This window comes from Quercus robur, chromosome 8 (assembly GCF_932294415.1).
Source record: "Quercus robur chromosome 8, dhQueRobu3.1, whole genome shotgun sequence".
Classification (NCBI taxonomy): Eukaryota; Viridiplantae; Streptophyta; class Magnoliopsida; order Fagales; family Fagaceae; genus Quercus; species Quercus robur.
In genome coordinates this window covers 50,401,289-50,420,364 of record NC_065541.1, presented here as the reverse complement: position 1 = coordinate 50,420,364, position 19,076 = coordinate 50,401,289, and the positions used below count along the sequence as shown (strand labels likewise).

At 41.2% G+C, this 19,076-nt stretch overlaps 1 protein-coding gene across 1 annotated transcript; it reads right to left on the bottom strand.

Annotated features, from left to right (window-relative positions):
* Positions 1 to 1,114: 1,114 nt before the first annotated feature.
* Positions 1,115 to 7,016, bottom strand: LOC126696436 (protein LATE ELONGATED HYPOCOTYL-like). Its single transcript, XM_050393182.1, has 4 exons — positions 6,886 to 7,016; positions 6,635 to 6,746; positions 6,165 to 6,312; positions 1,115 to 1,202 (listed from the first exon to the last, which is right to left on the bottom strand). Exons 1-4 carry the CDS (start codon positions 6,922 to 6,924, stop codon positions 1,115 to 1,117), a joined length of 387 nt encoding a protein of 128 aa, XP_050249139.1. The 5' UTR covers positions 6,925 to 7,016.
* Between the last annotated feature and the right edge of the window lie 12,060 nt (positions 7,017 to 19,076).

Here is a 19,076-nt window from a genome sequence, read left to right as displayed (position 1 = left end):
AATTGAAATGACCAATAAACTGGTTGGTGATATATTGCGTTTTATATTTCATCACTTGAGTTGATTTAAGTGCAGCTCCACCAAGTCTCTTCTGTTGTACTGTCTATTGTACTCTTTACAACCTTCATATTATCAATCTCTTTGTACTACATCGCTCCAGAACTGCATTCTAAATTGAGAGAGACAGAGAGAGTAACTCCTAATGTTTGCTTAATTTGGTGAAATTCTTGTTGGTATGGATGTGTTCAACTTCCCAACACTTTGACCTTCATTGTGAATCTCTTTAGATATCTTAACATATGGGGCCTAGTGTGGACTTGGGCCTTATCTAGATCACACACAAGCACTCCACTCCACTCCATCTCACGAGAAATTATAAGATCCACATGGTGGACAAGCTATGTGATCCCCTATTCCGCATAAAAACTTTCACTTGTTTAAAATTGTTAGTTAGAAAATTGTTTTAAACAAAAATTAATTACTGACTCAATAATTTTAAACAAGTGGAAGTTTCTTATAGGAATGGTGGACAAGTGACATGGTCCACCAGAGGACTCTATAATTTCTCCCACCCCACCCCATCTCGTCTTGCTTGTGTAAGTCCGGGTTAGTCTTACTTCAGGCTTTTATTTTTATCTCATTTCCATATATTTTGTGCTTTTAAGAGCTGTTTGTGACTGTTGATGGCAGTCTGGGAAGGAACTTATACAGCCTCTACAATTGTTGAAAAAGTTGTTTCTCATTATGACCAAGTACATACAAGTAGTGCTTTCACATAGAGAGGCTCTTAACAAATTTATATGCCAAATGCATAGGGTGTATGTATGCATGTAGATACGCATAACACTCGTATGTAAGTGTTAGTGTATAGCTTAGACTAGTTTAGCCCATTGGACTTAGCCCAGTATACTGTACTTGTAATTTACTCATTTTACTTGTTTTGCACACATATCTAGCCTATATAAGGCTCTCTATTGTACATTATTATACTTACATCAATATACAGACTATTTAGTCTTTCTCACACTTTATATTCTTAACATGGTATTAGAGCAATTCCTCTGACTTTCTAGTTCCTGTGGACATCTCTGGCATTCTTCCGCTGCCCTTGCCTTCATCCAGTAGCCACTGTTAGAAGCGAGTCACCGCCGTCACACCCACAATCCCAGCAACTCTCAGATCTCATTGTTCTGCTCATCCAACTGTCAAAGCAAAGGCATTGAGTGACAGAACAGACAATCCCGAGCAAAACCCAACCAAGAATGGCCAGAAACCACTTCACACGCGCCTCCACGCGCCGCCTGAAGTTTCTGCCTCACAAGCACGCGCTCCACGCGCAGTCACGCGCCGCCACACGCCGTCACTCTCACTCACGTGCCATACGCGCTAGACCAGACGTCCTCCACGTGCCCCACGTGCTCACACGTGCCCCACGCGCCAACTTCGTTTCACGGACTGCCACGTCAGCCCTAGTGTGACGTCACACTACCACGTCAGCACACGTCATCCGTTGACTTGACAGACCTGATCGTTGACCGTTGACTTTGATTTGATCGTTGACCGTTGACTAAGTCAAAATTTTTCAACAGGACTTGTCTTGCTCAGTTTTTCGCGTAGATTCTGATTTTGGGCTCCGTTTTTGCATTTGAGGTATCTAAATCTCACTTTTTGGTCATTTTCTTCATTATGGCTCAACAAAGTGAACGAGATATCATACGTCCTATCACCATCATGTTGGATGGCCCTACTAGTTATCATGCATGGTCTCAGAATATGACCGTCTTTCTCAAGGGTCGTAAACTGTGGAGATATGTGACTGGTTCAATTCCTAAGCTAGTACCAGATCCTAAGTCCAAAGCCACAGCTGCTGAAGAGTCTTCCAAGACTGCTGTTACAACAGATGATTATGAAGAACGTCTAGAGGAATGGGAGAGTATTCAGAGTAAGATCCTATCTTGGTTTATCAATACCTCTATTCCCTCCATTCATAATCTTCTTCCTCGTCTTGAAACTGCTGAGGCTGCTTGGAAATTTTTGGCCGATCGTTATAACTGCACTAATGATTCAAGCTTGGAGTTTCACATTGAATCAAAACTTTATCAAATGCACCAAGAGACAGGTCAGTCTATTTCTGATTTTTATTCTCAGACTTCTACTATGTGGGAACAACTCTATACTGCAAATCCTCCACTAGTGTGTTCTAAGGACATTGAGCTATTTGTCAAATATCGGGATCGCCGTAGATTTATGCACTTCATGATGGGTTTACGTGAGGATTTTGAGCTTACTAGGGCTTCTCTACTTAGCCAGTCTCCTACTCCTTCTCTTGATGCTGCAGTAAAGGAGCTCATTTCTAAGGAGAATCGTCGGCCTACTTATCACATGACATCATCTGATCATGTATTGGCTACACCCTCACCACAGCCTCCTATTGTTGCATTCACTGCTCCTCCGCGAATAAACTCCGGGCGTCCCACCTCTCAGTCTTCCAAAGGTACTCATTGCAAGTTTTGCCGTGCCAAAGGCTATGGCATCTCTGTTTGTCGTAAGCTACAGAAATTTGTGCAAGAGCAGAATAAAGCTTCTCTTCCTCAGGCAGCTGCTGTATGTCCTTCAGATCCATCGGTTCCTACAGGTCCATCTCTGGCTTCCTCACTTACTACGGCTGATATTGAGGCAATTTTTCAACAGGTTTTATCCCGCACTTCCACTGCCTTTTCTGTCACCTCAGGTAAACAACCTTGGTTTTTTGATACTGCATGTTGTAACCATATGACTCCTGATGAATCCCAATTTTCTGATAAGGCACCCTTAGAACATCCAATCACCATTTACACTGCTGATGGAACTCCTATGCCTGTTAGTCATAAAGGAACAATCTCTTCTCCTTGTTTATCCCTTAGTGACACTTTTCATATTCCAAAGTTATCCCTTAATTTGCTTTCTATTGGCCAACTTTGCGAATTAGGCGTAGATCTTCTATTTACTAATCATGGTGTGGATGTGCAGGATCCTCAGATGGGTCAAGTGCTTGGGACAGGCCGTAAGGTTGGTCGCATGTTTGAGGTTCATGACTTGAAGATTCCTTCACAAGTTGTTTCTGTAGCTGCTACCACTGCAACCTCCTCACCTGATCTATGGCATGCTCGTCTTGGTCATCCATCCTTATCTCGTCTTCAATTATTAGCTTCTCAAGGTCATTTAGGTTCAGTTTAGTTTCAAAATTTTGATTGTACTTCCTGTCATTTTGGCAAACAAACAAAATTGCCCTTTAATAAAAGTGACTCCTTTTCTTCTGCCCCTTTTGATCTTATATATTCTGATATTTGGGGTCCTGCACCTGTTTCCACTGAGGGGGGATCTAAATATTTTGTCATATTTGTGGATGATTTTTCTTGGTATACTTGGATTTATCTGCTTCACCACAGGTCTGAACTTGTGTCTATTTACCAAACATTTCATAAAATGATTGAAACACAGTTCAATTGCACCGTTAAAGTCTTTCGATCAGATAATGCTCAAGAATATAATGATAAATCTTTCCTATCCTTTTTAGACAGACATGGTACTCTCCCTCAGCGGTCTTGTCCTTACACCTCTCAACAAAATGGTCGTGCAGAACGAAAACATCGTCACATTCTTGATGTTGTTCGCACCTTTCTCATTTCTGCCTCTCTTCCTGAGCGCTTTTGGGGTGAGGCCACACTCACTGCTGTGCACACTATTAATCGTATTTCTTCACCAACTACACACAACAAATCACCATTTGAGCTTCTTTATGGTCAAACTCCTGACTACTCCTCTCTTCGGGTTTTTGGTTGTGCTTGCTTTGTCTCTCTTCTTCCTCATGAACGAACAAAGCTCCAACCTCGTACTCGTCTATGTTGTTTCCTTGGTTATGGTGTGTCTCAAAAAGGGTTTCGCTGCTATGATCCCAATTCTCATCGCCTTCGTGTCTCCCGTCATGTTGAGTTTTGGGAACATCGTCCTTTCACGAGTTTTCAGCAGTTTCCTACATTTTCTTCCTCAGAGTCTCCCATTTTTACTGATCTTTTCCTCCCTCTCTATCCTGAACTTGTGGAGGATTCTTCAACATCGACTGCCTCTCCAGACGACTCATCTCCGGTCCTGTCTCCGGCATATGACCCGCCTGTCTTGGATCCTGTGGCACCACCCTCTCCTGAGTCTCCTATTGGTCCTGAACTTCGTCGTTCCACTCGGGTAAGCATTCCTCCCCCTTATCTCACTGATTATCATTGCTCTTTTGCTCTTGCCACTCTCTATGAACCTTACACCTATCGTGAGGCTCATACTGACCCTCTTTGGCAGCAAGCTATGAATGAAGAACTAGATGCCCTTCATAAGAATCACACTTGGGATATGGTTGATTTGCCTCATGGTCAGTCTGTAGTAGGTTGTAGGTGGGTTTACAAGATCAAGACCAAGGCTGATGGATCTGTTGAACGATACAAGGCTCGCCTAGTTGCCAAGGGCTTTACTCAGGAGTATGGTATTGACTATGAGGAAACATTTGCTCTTGTTGCTCGTCTTACATCTGTTAGATGTCTCATTGCTGTGGCTGCTGTTCGCCGTTGGCCTCTTTAACAAATGGATGTGAAGAATGCTTTCCTCAATGGAGACCTCCATGAAGAAGTGTACATGCAACCACCCCCTGGCTATCCACACTCAAGCAATCAAGTTTGCCGCCTTCGCCGTGCTCTTTATGGCCTCAAGTAGGCTCCTCGATCTTGGTTTGAAAAGTTTAGCTCAGTTGTTGCTCAGCAGGGTTTCACTTCGAGTCCTCATGACACTGCTCTCTTTGTTCGAAGATCTTCTACTGGTATCACTCTTATTCTTCTTTATGTTGATGATATGATTATTACTGGAGATGATTCTGCAGGTATCCGTTCTCTTCAGAACTTCCTTAGTCAGCATTTTGAGATGAAAGATTTGGGCACTCTTAGCTATTTTCTTGGGCTTGAGGTTACCTCATCCTCTAATGGATACTATCTTTCCCAGGCTAAATATGCTTTTGATCTTTTCTCCAAAGCCGGTGTCACTGATAACAAGACTGTTTCCACTCCTTTGGAATACAATGCAAAGCTCACACCCTTGGACGGTGAACCTATATCCGATGCTACTCACTATCGTTAGTTGGTTGGCAGTTTGATCTATCTTACTATTACTCGTTCGGATATTTCACATGCCGTGGGTATGGTTAGTAAGTTCATGGATGCACCTCGTTCTGTCCACTATGCTGCTGTTCTTCGGATTCTCCGATATGTCAAAGGCATACTTTATCATGGTCTGCATTACTCCTCTCGATCTTCTCTCGAGCTTCATGTTTATTCAGATGCTGACTGGGTAGGTGATTCGACTGATCGATGCTTTATCACAGGTTTCTGTTTCTTGTTAGGTACTTCTCTGGTCTCGTGGCGCAGCAAGAAGCAGGATGTGGTTTCCCGTTCCAGTACTGAGGCTGAGTATCGTGCCCTTGTCGACACCACTTGTGAGCTTGTTTGGCTTTGCTGGCTCTTGGCTGACATGGATGCTCCACAGCCCACTTCCACTCCTCTTTATTGTGACAATCGTAGTGCTATCTACATTGCTCATAATGATGTCTTCCATGAACGCACTAAGCATATTGAGATTGACTGCCACATCACTCGCCAGCATCTTAAGAAAGGAAATCTCAGGTTATTCTCCATCTCCTCTGCTGACCAGCCTGCTGATATCTTTACCAAGACTTACCTGCCTGGTCGTCTTCGAGATCTTATATCCAAACTCCAGTTGGCTTCCTCCTTGCCACCTCGAGTTTGAGGGGGGATGTTAGTGTATAGCTTAGACTAGTTTAGCCCATTGGGCTTAGCCCAGTATACTGTACTTGTAATTTACTCATTTTACTTGTACTGCACACATATCTAGCCTATATAAGGCTCTCTATTGTACATTATTATACTTACATCAATATACAGATTATTTAGTCTTTCTCACACTTTATATTCTTAATAGTAAGAACAACAAAAAAATTTGTCCCCTCTCAAACACCATTCTATCATATAGTTAAATGCGAAGAAAACTAGTAATACACAATGATGGAGCTATATGAAATATAATAAGAGAATAAAAATTATCGACAGTGTTTCAAGAGAGAACTAATGAACCATAACTGTAAACAAGAGTAAAGATATTGTTTGCAATTGAAAAAATACATCTCATACAAGCATAAGGTGAGAAGGTAGCAATTGACCTTTGAAAAGAATTTCTGTGCATGACTTCTGATCTGCACAGCAGTCTTTGTTCCTATATGTTCTGCGCATCACCAAGTAAAACACAAAAAGGAGAAAAAAGCAACGGATCTCCAATTAAGAGAAAAGTACATAAAAATAGAATTTCATATCATTTCCTAACAGGAGACAGCATATATATTTATATATATATATATATATATATATATATATATATATATCTCCAAGGGATTCAGCTTAAGATATCTCTTAAAATCCAATCATCCTATATTTGTATAATAGATTGCACAAAGTTCAATTTGCGCCCCTACCTGAATAACCAATTAACTATATGAAAAGAAATTAACAGAGAAAACAAATATATATTAAAGGTACAAGAGAGTAACCTTCTATCCGCTGCCATGCTCGTCCATAAAGCTTCAAGGCTTCTAGAAACTTATTATGCTCGTCCTCCGTCCATCTCTCCCGTTGCTTAGTTATTGTATATGGTTTTCTTGCCTACCATTAACAGAAATTCATAGTTCACATATTTAGCTTCTTCAGTATGACATTTAACTTTCAACAAGCAAGCAATCAAAGCTCAAAATAACAAAATTTAAACCATAATCCCCCCTCTCTATTCATCTACTATTATCACCTTAATAACCAGTTCTTCCCCAGAGGAGTATGTGTCCATTACCGGACGCAGAGCAGCCTGCAGGGCTGCTTCAAATCCTCTCTACCGTGCAAAAATTGATGCGAAAACACGCCTTCTTTTCTTGTGAAGACGTCAAATACTATAAATTCTAAAGCCACCGTTGTCAAAAACAAAAGCTGATATGCCGATACTAAAAAAAAAAAAAAAACCAAAGGGGACAACAAATCGGTAGTGATCCGTCTCTGTATTTAACGGCACGTTTTTTTAGCACATTCCAAATTCACTAGCAACTTTTTCTTTCTTTTCTTTTGTACCATTATACTACAAAAAAATAAAAAATAAAAATTCAAATTCAAATCCATTCACAAATAAATTTTTTATTTTTTTTTTATTTTTTATTTTTTTTTATTTTTATAGAGAATCCACCGCAACAGAGAGAAACGCTTCTCCGAATGAACTAAAAGTAAATTTCCTTATTTAGTGATGATGCCGAAAATCGTCAGTAAGTCACACAGTCCTCACGTGCTCAAGACAATACTTGCACAACACAGAACAAGAAGACCTTAGGAGAGTATCGGTGTGGTACAGGTCAAAGACCCTCCAAAGGTTAAGTTAGAGAACTTCTCATAACTCTAGAGTGCCAGAACTAGGGGGAAATTATGCGTACCTTGGTTTGTGAGTGCTTTGGGGTTTTTATAGTAGTGTAGAACTGACTTTTTCTTTCTTAGGGAAGAGGAACTTTTCCTTATAAGGAAGATCATCATAAAAGCACGTATTTTACAAAATTCTTTCTATATAACAATTTTTTTTATTAGGGTTAATTGTGAGATGCAAGATATTTGCTTTTGAGGTTTCTTGAGGACTACTTAAATCATGTGGATGCCACGTGACTTTGCCCCCATCACTTTGTATCTATCCATTTTCTCATCTATCCTTCATGGAGGATCCGTCTTCTTATGTACACACACTTTGTCTTCATCCCTCATCTTGATCATGAGCTAAAAGCACCATCGCTTATGATTGATTCCATAGAATGAGACCGTCTACATCCATTTTACCCTCTTCAGTTGCCCCCTCATTCTATGGATTCGTCATACAATGTTAGGACGGGTTCGTGGAGTGATGGTCTACCTTTAACTTTGGGAGATGCGTTCTGATTGACAACCTAGCCTAGGGTCATAAATGTTGTAGGTACACGTGGCACATTTTTAATGGTTAATTGCTTGAACTGAAGTGTCCTTCGTCTTCTGTGCCGTTACCTTTGTATATACGTGCTCCTTTACCTTTCATTTTCACTTTCTGCAATGAATCTACAATAAGAGCACTACCGTCCTCTTTACCAAACCGACATACTATCTTTTTGGTGTTACCGTCTTCTTGGCATTACCGTTCACTTGGTGCTACGTCAGCTGTACCTTTTTCTGTTGCCTTCTTCGCTTTGCTCAATTGGTAAGTATTCTTTACCTTAGTTGAATTTCCTTTGTCATTTATTTAAATTTTACCAACTCGTCGTCTATGTAGACTGTCAGAGTCTTAGGGTTTGTCCATCATGTGTAGGTGAAAGATGTCTAGTGCGTTGAGTGAACAGTCTTGTGTCCACGAGGGAGCGGGCTGCGATGAGGTGTATCTGTTAGGTCAGGACAACCCCGGCACCTCTTCAGATGAAAGGGTCCCATTTGCCAACTCACCTTCCTCGGAAGATGATGATTTGGATGTAGAAGGATCAGAAAGTGATTCAAATGAAGGCATATGAAATGATGAGCCCCCCATCTAGTTTGTCATTGCGCCCTGATGAATTCAAGGAGTTCATTATGCTCCCGTTGTGGACGATAAATGATTTCTACTCGTCTGTCAAATAACAACACTTCAACACACTTAGGGAGAAGTACCAGATACCCATCAACATTTCGATGCATTTATGCCTCAAATGTGAAAAATGTTACTATAAGGGTGTAGAAGACATTTGTGTATATAAGCAGATGCTGAAAGTGGGACTTAGGTTCCTTCTAAGTGCTCTTCACCGTTGTCTTTTCCAATATCTTAGATTGGCCGTCACCCAAATCTCTCCGAATGCTTGGACAGTATTTCTGGGCACGAAGTGCTGTATGGGGTGATAATCGACAGGGCACGTAGGATGACGGTGGAAGAGTTTGTCCATTGTTACAATCCATCTGAAATTACTCAGTTAGGATGCATGTATAGTTTCTTTGCCAAGAAGCCCATTGCTTAGACTAGTATTCGACACCCCTGACTCCATTAGGAACTGGAAGAGTTGCTATTTTTTCATCCAAGGTGACGAATGGATGTGTCATCCTAGTGACCAAGAGTATATGCCTATGGACAAAACCTGGGGCATTATGCCCCTGTCCGGTATGTATCCGTCTGTATTAGGATTTTACCTGTTTTTGCTATATTTGATATTCTAACCATCTCCTATTGCACCTCGGGACCATCCAGAAGTCACACTTGAAGAGTGGAGCTTCTTGGAAAAGATTTTCACAACTACTAAGCTGTCCAAGAGATCGTGGACTAAGTTCATCACCTTGGACACTCTACATTGGTATTGTGACGGTCATAAACCAACTAAGGCAACCCATCGCTACGACAAACAAGTTCACAAGCGTAAGTTCGTCGCCCAATATCTTGATTTCTTTCTTTTCTTTTAAGTCTTCTAACCCTTTTATTCATCCACCTTATGGAAGAAAGCAGGAGAAGAGCTTATATCAAGCAACAAGTTGCTAAGAAAAAGTAGGAAGGGAGCTTACCTCCTAAGGCGACGGGCCAGGCCAATTCGTCTACCAAAAGGAAGCCATTCGAGAAGGTGGACCGTCCACCTAAGAAGCCCAAAGTGGTTGTGGAGCCAACCGTTGGTAAGACTGCTGCCATCGGCAAGCTGCCCCATAAGCCTGGATAGGGGAAGGGGAAGGGACTGATGACGAGTGCTGACCCTGTAACTGAGAAGCACCCCATCCTCCTTCGTGAGGACTCAGGGTATGCGCTTAAGTAGTTGTCATCCATCATCCAAGACGACGACTATGAAGACTTGGGCAATCATGCCACTAGGGCCATGAGGGAGACGAGCCTATTCAGTTTGGTTCAGGTATGTTTTTCCGTCCTCTTTACTTCGTTACTTCTCATTGTTGTCTTGTTTTAACATTAGTCTTTGACTCATGTAGGGGGTCGTCATGATGAAAGGTCTCATGGACCGATGTATGTCCCACGAGACGGTGATCACCCGTCAGAGGAAGAAGGTGGAGGCGAAGGACTCAAAGCTGAGGGAGTTGACGGCCTGGAAGGATGTCTAGATTACCGAGCTTGATTATACAAAGCAGCTTTTGAAGGAGTTGGAGGCATAAGTTGAGGCGTTGAAGAAGATTCTTAAGGATAAGGAGGCAGAGATCTCGGAGGTAAAGCGTCACCTTCGTCAGGCCAAGGAGGATGCGGTACGAGAGTACCGTGACTCCAACGCCCTCTTGAAGGAGCTTGGTGGCTTCTTTGCTGATGGTTTTGACGACTGCTTCCGTCAAGTCAAAGCTTCTTCTCTAACCTAGATCGTTCTCATGTTTTCATTGATGCCCAGGCTCAAACTCCTACCTAGCCCATCTACTTCGAAGGAGCCGACGAGCTCTTCGCCGATGAGACCAACCCCAACCCTCAAGGTGACGGTGATGGTGTTAATGTTAACAAAGAAAAATCTATGAAGGATGTTGCTCGTCACCTTGAAGGGGATCAAACCGTGGAGGAGAAGGCCAAAGATACCCTTGCCGTCCAGTCGTAGATTTTTTCTTTTTTACTTGTAAATTTCTAGCTTTTAACTTTTTTGAGAGAACTGTGCTTATTTTCGTCCATCAATCCAAACATTTGCCTTTTTATGGGCTTTTATTAATTATCTCTATTTATTCGTCGCTTATGCTTGTTCATTCATATATTGCTTTCTATTTCCAAATTCTTGCTAGTTTGACTATTTATTGGAGAATTTAATATACTCGTCCATCTATTTACTTGTGGACTTTACAATATTTATGCTATCCTCAGGGGTGGGTCAGTCTTATCATGACTTTTTGATAATCCCTTTGGACAAACCCGTCCATTTATAATTTTGACTCGTCCCTTGAGATGAACCCGTCCACTTAAAGTGAACCATATCCAGTTATGGACTTTATATTATCTTTGATTACCGCTTAGGATGAACCCATCCACTTATGGACTTTCAATTCATTCTTTGACGAACCCGTCCACTTTTGGATTAATTTTTAGCTCACCCTTTGGTGAATCCATCCACTTAGGGACTTGATATAATCTTGATCACCCCTTAAGATGGACCTGTCCACTTATGGACTAATTTCAGCTCACTCTTTGGTGAACCCGTTCACTTATGGACTAATTTTTAGTTCACTCTTTGGTAAACCCGTCCACTTATGGACTTTATATAATCTTGATCACCCCTTAGGATGAACTCGTCCACTTATGGACTAATTTCATCTCATTCTTTGGTGAACCCGTCCACTTGTGGACTAATTTTTAGTTCACTTTTTGGTGAACCTGTCCACTTATGGACTTGATATAATTTTGATCACCCCTTAGGATGAACCCATCCACTATAGACTAATTTCATCTCACTCTTTGGTGAACCCGTCCACTTATGGACTTGATATAATCTTAATCACCCCTTAGGATGAATCTGTCCATTGTGGACTTAATAATGATAATGTCGAAATGTAGATAGCATGCACAAGGTATTTCTGAATAATTCCTCTTATTATGTGATAAATATGCATAGAAATTGTTCTTTTAAAAAAGAAAAAGTAGGAAACTGCCGTTTGGGCTTAAAAGTACTGTAAATAATAAAAATTAACTAAAAGGAAGTAAACTGGAAATGATGAATGTTGTTTTTCGCGTCACTATCTATTGGTAGTACTTCTTTAGGTGCTTCGTGTTCCATGGGTGATGCAACATTTGCCCTTCAATGTCTCCAAGTGGTATGTTCCCTTCCTTTGCCATAATGCAATTCTGTACGGCCATTCCCAGTTAGGTCCTAGCTTTCCCTGGGAGGCATCCTTTGTGGTGCCTGTTACCTTTCTCAAGACAAGATCTTCAACGTGGAAGTCCCTGTGTCTGACTTTGGAGTTGTAGTGCTTGGCCATGAGGTTCTAGTATTGTGTTAACCTTTGCTCTGCCATTGTTCTGACTTTATCCACTAGATCAAGTTGTAGGCGCATTACTTCATCATTTTTTCTCTCATCATGATTCCCTACTCTGTAGCTTGTAAGTCCTACTTTAGTCGGGATGACCGCCTTGATTTCATGTGCTAGTTGAAATGGTGTCTCCCTTGTAGGCATCCTTGTCATCGTCTTGTATGCCCACAAACCCATAAAACACTTGGTAGTTCATCTGGCCATATACCTTTTGCCCCCTCAAGCCGAGTCTTGATAATTTTGAGCAAGGATCAGTTCGTGACCTTAACTTGTCCATTAGCCTAAGGGTGGGCAGGCGATGAGTAGTGGTTCTTAATTCCTAGCTGCGAGCAAATGTCTTTGAATGCATCGTTGTCAAACTGCTTCCCGTTGTCCGAGACCAACACTATAGGAATACCGTACTTGTAAATGATGTTCTTCCATACAAAGCTTCGGACATTCTTCTTCTTCATGGTGGCCAAGGCTTCAGCTTCGACCCACTTAGTGAAGTAGTCTATACCGACTACTAGGAACTTCAATTGTCTAACCGCTATTGGGAAGGGGCCCATGATATCTAACCCCCATTGAGTGGACAGCCATGGGGCCGTCATTGGGGTGAGCTCTTCTGTCGATTGCCTGATGAGGTTGCCAAATCTCTGACACTTGTTGCAAGCTTTGACGTACGCATAGGCATCCTTCTGTATGGTTGGCTAGTAGTATCCCACCTGGATTAGTTTGTGCACTAACAACCGTGATCCAAAATGGTTTCTGCGGACTCCTTCGTGGACTTCTCGCATGACATAGTTTACCTCCTTAGGGATGAGGCACCTCAGGTACGCTTGAGAGAAGTCCCTTTTATATAGAACGTCTTTAATCAAAATGAAACGAGCTGCTTGAACCTTCAACTTCCTTGTAACCTCCTTTCCATCAGGCAACACGCCGTCCTTTAGGTAGGAGATTATTGGTGTTGTCCAATAGTCCCTAGGACCTATTTCTTGTACACTGATGCCGTCTATTAATGGTGATATTTAAATGAAGGATAGTACCTAACTGGAGATGAGCATGTACTTTGCCAACACAACTTTAGCAAGATGGTTGACATTCTCATTTTCCTCCCTTGGTATCTAAACAAATTTTACTTGGAGGTCACCTACCCGATTCTTCACTTGCTCTAGGTATTTCTTCATCCGTTCGTTCTTGCAGTCATAGTCATCGTTAACTTGACTGGTCACTACCTGGGAATCGCAACACAGGACCATATTTACAGCCCCTGTCGCCTTGGCGAGATCCAACCATGCTATCAAAGTTTCGTACTCTGCCTCGTTATTAGTTGTAGGGAAATCAAGACGGACCATGCACTCGACCTTATCCCGTTTTGGGCTGTGGAGTACCACACTAGCTCGCTTGCTTGTTGGAAGATCTGTCTATGTGGATACTTCATTGTGGGCTCGATTTTGCCCCCTGGCCTTCTACGGGGGTGAACTCTGCGATGAAGTCAACGATTACTTGCCCTTTTATAGCTGTGCGTGGTCGATATTGTATGTCAAACTCGCTCAATTCAACCGCCCATAATGCCATTCGTCCAGCAGCTTCAGGGCCGCTCATTGCTCTTCGTAGGGGCTTGTCTGTTAGGATGACTACAATGTGTGCTTGGAAATACAGCTTGAGCTTTCGTGCCATAGTTACTAATGTGAAAGCGAGCTTTTCCATCGGGGGGTATTTATCTTTCGCTCCTCAAAGTGCTTGGCTTGTGAAGTACACAGGCTTCTGTTCCTCGTCCTCTTCCTTAATTAAAGTTGCGCTGACAGCGATCGTGGAGACGGCTAGGTATAGGAACAGTTCTTCCCCGAGTTTAGACAAGCTTAGCAATGGCAGGGAAGAAAGATATGACTTCAGGTCTTCAAATGCTTGTTGACACTTGGTCATCCATTCAAATGACTTCTTTAATGTGCAGAAGAAAGGTAGGCACTTACCCGTTGCTCTGAAGATGAACCTGTTTAATGCAACTACCTTGTTGTTCAGGCTCTGTACCTCCTTAATTGTCTTTGGCGGTGTTAACTCCATTATGGCCTGTATCTTTTCCGGGTTGACCTCAATAGCCCTTTGGGATACCGTGAATCCTAGGAATTTTTCTGTCGTCACCCTGAACGCAAACTTGCTTGGATTCAATTTCATTTTGTAAGATCGAAGGGTGTCGAAGGTCTCTTAGAGGTCGTTGAAGTGGTTGTCCTCTTGAATGCTTTTTACCAACATTTTGTCCACGTAAACTTGCACATTCCTTCCAATATGATGAACGAACATTCTGTTCATCAGCCTTTGATATGTAGCGTTCGTGTTCTTGAGTTTGAATAGCTTCACTTTGTAGCAAAAGAGACCCTAGCTGGTGACAAATGAAGTCTTCTCTTAATCGGGCTCATTCAGCTTGATTTGGTTGTATCCAGAGAAAGCGTCAATGAAACTTAGCAGCTAGTATCTTGCTGTTGAGTCCACCAAGATGTCAATCCACGGGAGAGGATAGCTGTCCTTGGGGCAGGCCTTGTTTAGGTCCGTGAAGTCCATGCACATCCTCCACTTTCCATTGGCTTACTTGACCATCACTACGTTGGCTAGCCAGTCGGGGTAGTACACCTCTCGGATGAAGTTTGCTTCTTGTAATTTGCGAACCTCTTTTGCTATGGCCTTGTCGTGCTCTTGAGCGAACACCCGCTTTTTCTGAAGGATGGGGGAGAAGGAGGGTGACACATTTAACCTATGGACTATGATGGATGGATCAATTCTGGGCATGTCTTTATGACTCTAGGCGAATACGTCTCGATTTTCCTCAAAAATGTCATCAATGCTTAACGGACTAGCAGGCTAGCCAGAGTGCCGATCTTGGTCATTCGTTTAGGCCTAGAGTCATCAAGGAGTACTTCTTCCAATCCTTCCACTGGTTCTACCATTGTCCACTGTTCTTCTATATACATAGTTTGCAAATGATCATCCATTTCCAGCATAGTAATGTAGCATTCACGCGTCGCTACTTGATCTCCTCATATCTCTCCTATTTCGCACTCTGTGGGGAACTTAATCATCAAATGGTAAGTTGAAGTTATAGACTTCCACGAATTCAAAGTGGGATGACCTAATATGGCATTATAAGCGGGCGAATAGTCAATAACCAGGAACATGTCATCCCTGATTATCTACTGTGGGTAATCTCTGACTGTTACGAACAAAGTGATTGCTCCCAAGGGGTGTACCCTTGTTCCTTCGAATCCAACAAGTAGTTCGTTAACTGGAATCAGCTGTTCCCTATCAATCCTCATCTGTTGGAATGCTGGGTAGTAGAGAATGTCGACGAAACTCCCATTATCCACAAGAACTTGGTGGGTGTTGTAGTATCCCACTCGAATGCTAACCATAAGTGCATCCTCATGAAGGTGGTGGAGATGCTTGGCACCTTCCTCTATAAACCTAATGACAGGGTTGTTGATTCGTGCCATCTTTGGGATGAATCCTGTCAATTGGACGTTTTGAACCATCTGTAAGTAGGTTTTACATGCCTTCTTGGACGAGCTAGATGCTGTGGTTCCTCCTACGATCATCCTTTTGTCTTTTGATAAGAGCTTTTATCTGCTGCTTTAAGTCATAGGAATTTGATGTGTCAAGACTGTAGTCACGGTGGAACCAATAGTATTTGTCTCTGGACCTCTTGCTAGGGTCTCCCTTCAGCTTGTTAGGGAATGCCAGGGCTCCTTCGTCCTTGATCTGCATTAGAACTTGATCAATCGGGGCGCTCAGTGGGGTGAAGCTTACAAATCTTTCGGTGGGAGGTTTGTAGCATCTGTCTTCCCTTCTATCTCTTGTCCTTGATATCTTTCACCCCCGGTCCTGTCATGATTCCTTTTGTCTTTCTCTCTTCTTGGGCTTCTCTTCGCGAGCCAGCAGTGCATCTTCCGCGTTTATGTACTTAGTAGCCCTATAGAGTACATCCAGCATAGTCTTTGGGTCGTCTTTGTATAAGGAAAACAGAAACTTACCCTTCCGTAGCCCATTGGCGAATGGAGCCACAAGTATCTTGTCATTAGCTTCATCGATTAAGAGGGCCTCTTTGTTAAAGCGGGTTATGTACGACCTCCCGTTGCTTAATGTTTATCAAGCATGCAGTGGACTTCTTGTACCAGTGCCCCCCTATAAAGTGTGAGGCAAACTGGGCGCTCAACTCCTTAAATGTACTAATGGAGTTGGGCGTCAACCTGCTGAACTAAATCCTTGTAGGGCCCTTTAACGTAGTAGGGAAGGCCTTGCACATGATCTTGTTCGCCACTCTTTGCAGGTGCATTAGGGTCTTAAAAGACTCTAGGTGATCCAAGGGATCCTTTGACTCGTTATAGGCCTCTACTTGGGGCATGTGGAATTTTGGTGGAAGGGGGAATGAGGTGACCATTACAGTAAAAGGCAAGTCTGTTCGATGGACTAGCTCGTCAAGGTCGCATGACACTTGTCCTCTGAGGGCATTCATCATAAAGTCCATCCATTCCTTCATCATTTGCATCTCTGCGATTATGCATGGTGGAGCAATATCCATGACAGATGGACGGCTTGTATCCTATCGCTCTTGTCTGTTTGGGGCAATACTACCTTCCGGCCCCTCTTGGTTCCTTCTCTTAGCCCTGGTACTTCCTAGTCCTCCTCTTGGGTGTTAAATGCTGCGTTCCTTTGGCGCAACTATTCCTCTAGGTCATGATTTTGCTTGGTGAGGCGTTCCACTGCTGCCGCGAGAGTTTGAACCTGTCTCTCTAAGGTAGTGGTGCGTGGTTCATCACCCTGATGGTTAGTGGTGATTGCCATCAAACGAGTAAGTACCAAGCAATTTTTTGTCTGGGAAGCGATAAGTATGGCTTACTTCCTATCACTCTTTCCTACAAACAGTGCCAATTGATGATGCTGAAAATTGTCAGTAAGTCACACAGTCCTCATGTGCTCAAAACAACACCTGCACAACACAAAACAAAAAGACTTTAGGAGAGTACCGGCGTGGTACTGGCCAAAAACTCTCCGAAGGTTAAGTTAGAGAGCTTCTCATAACTCTAGAGTGCCAAAGATAGGGGAAATTATGCCTACCTTGGTTTCTGAGTTCTTTGGAGTTTTTATAGTAGTGTAGAATCGACTTTTTCTTTCTTAAGGAAGAGGAGTTTTTCCTTATAAGGAAGAGCCTCATAAAAGCACGTATTTTATAGGATTTTTTCTATATAACAATTTTGTTGATTAGATGAAACTAAACCTATTCTTTCCAATTTGAGAAGTTTATTCCATGTAGCATGGGAATAGATGAAGCATGCGAATGTAGTGAAACAAGGACTGGTACTGAAAACAAAGTAATAATATATGCTTATTACATTAGTGCTAAGAGTTATCAATTAAGGAACAATAAACCAAAATGAAACCCATATTTACACAATGATAAATAGTATTGCCGTGATGACCTTTGGGTTATTCTTGTAGTAAACTATTAAATAATTATTGTGATTCCCTTTCACCTAATAGGACTAATTAATAAAATATTCATAATTAAGTTGGTCCGTTACCTTTGGGTATCCATTCCAATATCAACCATAAATATCCATCAACTATCCTATTCCAATTTATTAATCACTTGAAAGTGGTGCACCTTTGGGCCAACCTAACACTAGGGAATATGTGTTAAATTTCAGTTATTTTGACTTGTTATCCATACGTCTTTCCGATTGGGCTACTTTGTTGACTACCAATACATATCAAAATACAGACTCCAAATCAAAATTATGCCTTTGCATATATTAACATTAAAATAATGGTATACATTATAGCAATATAGATGTAAACATGTGCTATACATGTTTACATCGAAAAAAATAAGTCCCTTCTTTCATAAAATATATCAATGAAATACTTGATAGAACAGTAAGTTATAGTCTTGATAATATTAGTAGTTTATTACAACATTAAATAAACTAAATTCAGCAATTCAACATTCATTGCATTTAAAAGAGTGAACATAAGGCGGAAAAATTAATAAAGAACAATAACTGACAATCTCAAAGTATAAAAGAGTTTATACCATAACTATTCATGAATGTCAGATGATATTATATTCTCAATTTAAGATTTAAGTTTTTAACATTAAACAATAAAGTTGTTAATCTTTAAATAAACAATTAAATAGATTAGAACTAAATATCTTAGAAATTTGTAATGCCCCAATGTTATTAACTAATGGAAAAACAAATTTCATATTATCCAAACTTGAACATGATCATATAGAAGACGTTATTTGCTTTCACAAATCCAAAATCACAATAATTATAATGGAAACTATAATTGTTTATAAATCTTTTAATGTAAAAACATGATAATTCTAAAATACAAGCTCTGATACCGCATGTAAATGTTTTCTTTATGTTGTTAGATTCTGAACAACATAATAATATAAATTCTAGGATCTTGAATTATCATGATTTCACAACTACACAAATTAATTATATAACTTACCTGGATCCATTGCTAAACTTTTCTAAAGATCAAGTCTTAGTATAAAAGATACTTAATTCTTATATAATTGGTTTCTCTCTCTTGACTCTTTTTTCTCTTTAACTATTCAGTGTATGTGATGAGGTGGCTGAATGTCTATTTTATAGGTAGAGAGAGGACCAAATTCCTTGTACCCATAACCTCCACTTGCGCATCAAAGTTGGAATTACTTAGCAAACTTACTTCTCCATTAACCAATATTTTAAGGACATGTAACATCTTATTAAACAATAACATATATGAAGTTATCAAATTGATACGTTATCAAATGAGACAATTTTTTCTTACACACAAATCCCAATCAATGGCTAATTACACATCAACTTGATTGTTATTGTTGATGCAAAGTTCTTCAATCCATGCCTGTAGATTTGAAAGCTACTTAGTACATAACCCTACGATGCACAAGAAGTCGCAGCAACTCCACAAAAGCATGTATCTCAATATTTTTTTTGCTCTGGGTGT

What these genes read in the sequence shown, in the direction of transcription:
- LOC126696436 (XM_050393182.1), bottom strand. Translation starts at nt 6,924, where the DNA reads ATGGACACATACTCCTCTGGGGAAGAACTGGTTATTAAG. An exon ending in GGGAAGAACTGGTTATTAAG is followed by an intron (nt 6,747 to 6,885) that starts GTGATAATAGTA and finishes TGTTAATGGTAG; the next exon opens with GCAAGAAAACCATATACAAT. An exon ending in TACTCTTGTTTACAGTTATG is followed by an intron (nt 1,203 to 6,164) that starts GTTCATTAGTTC and finishes TTGCTTTGACAG; the next exon opens with TTGGATGAGCAGAACAATGA.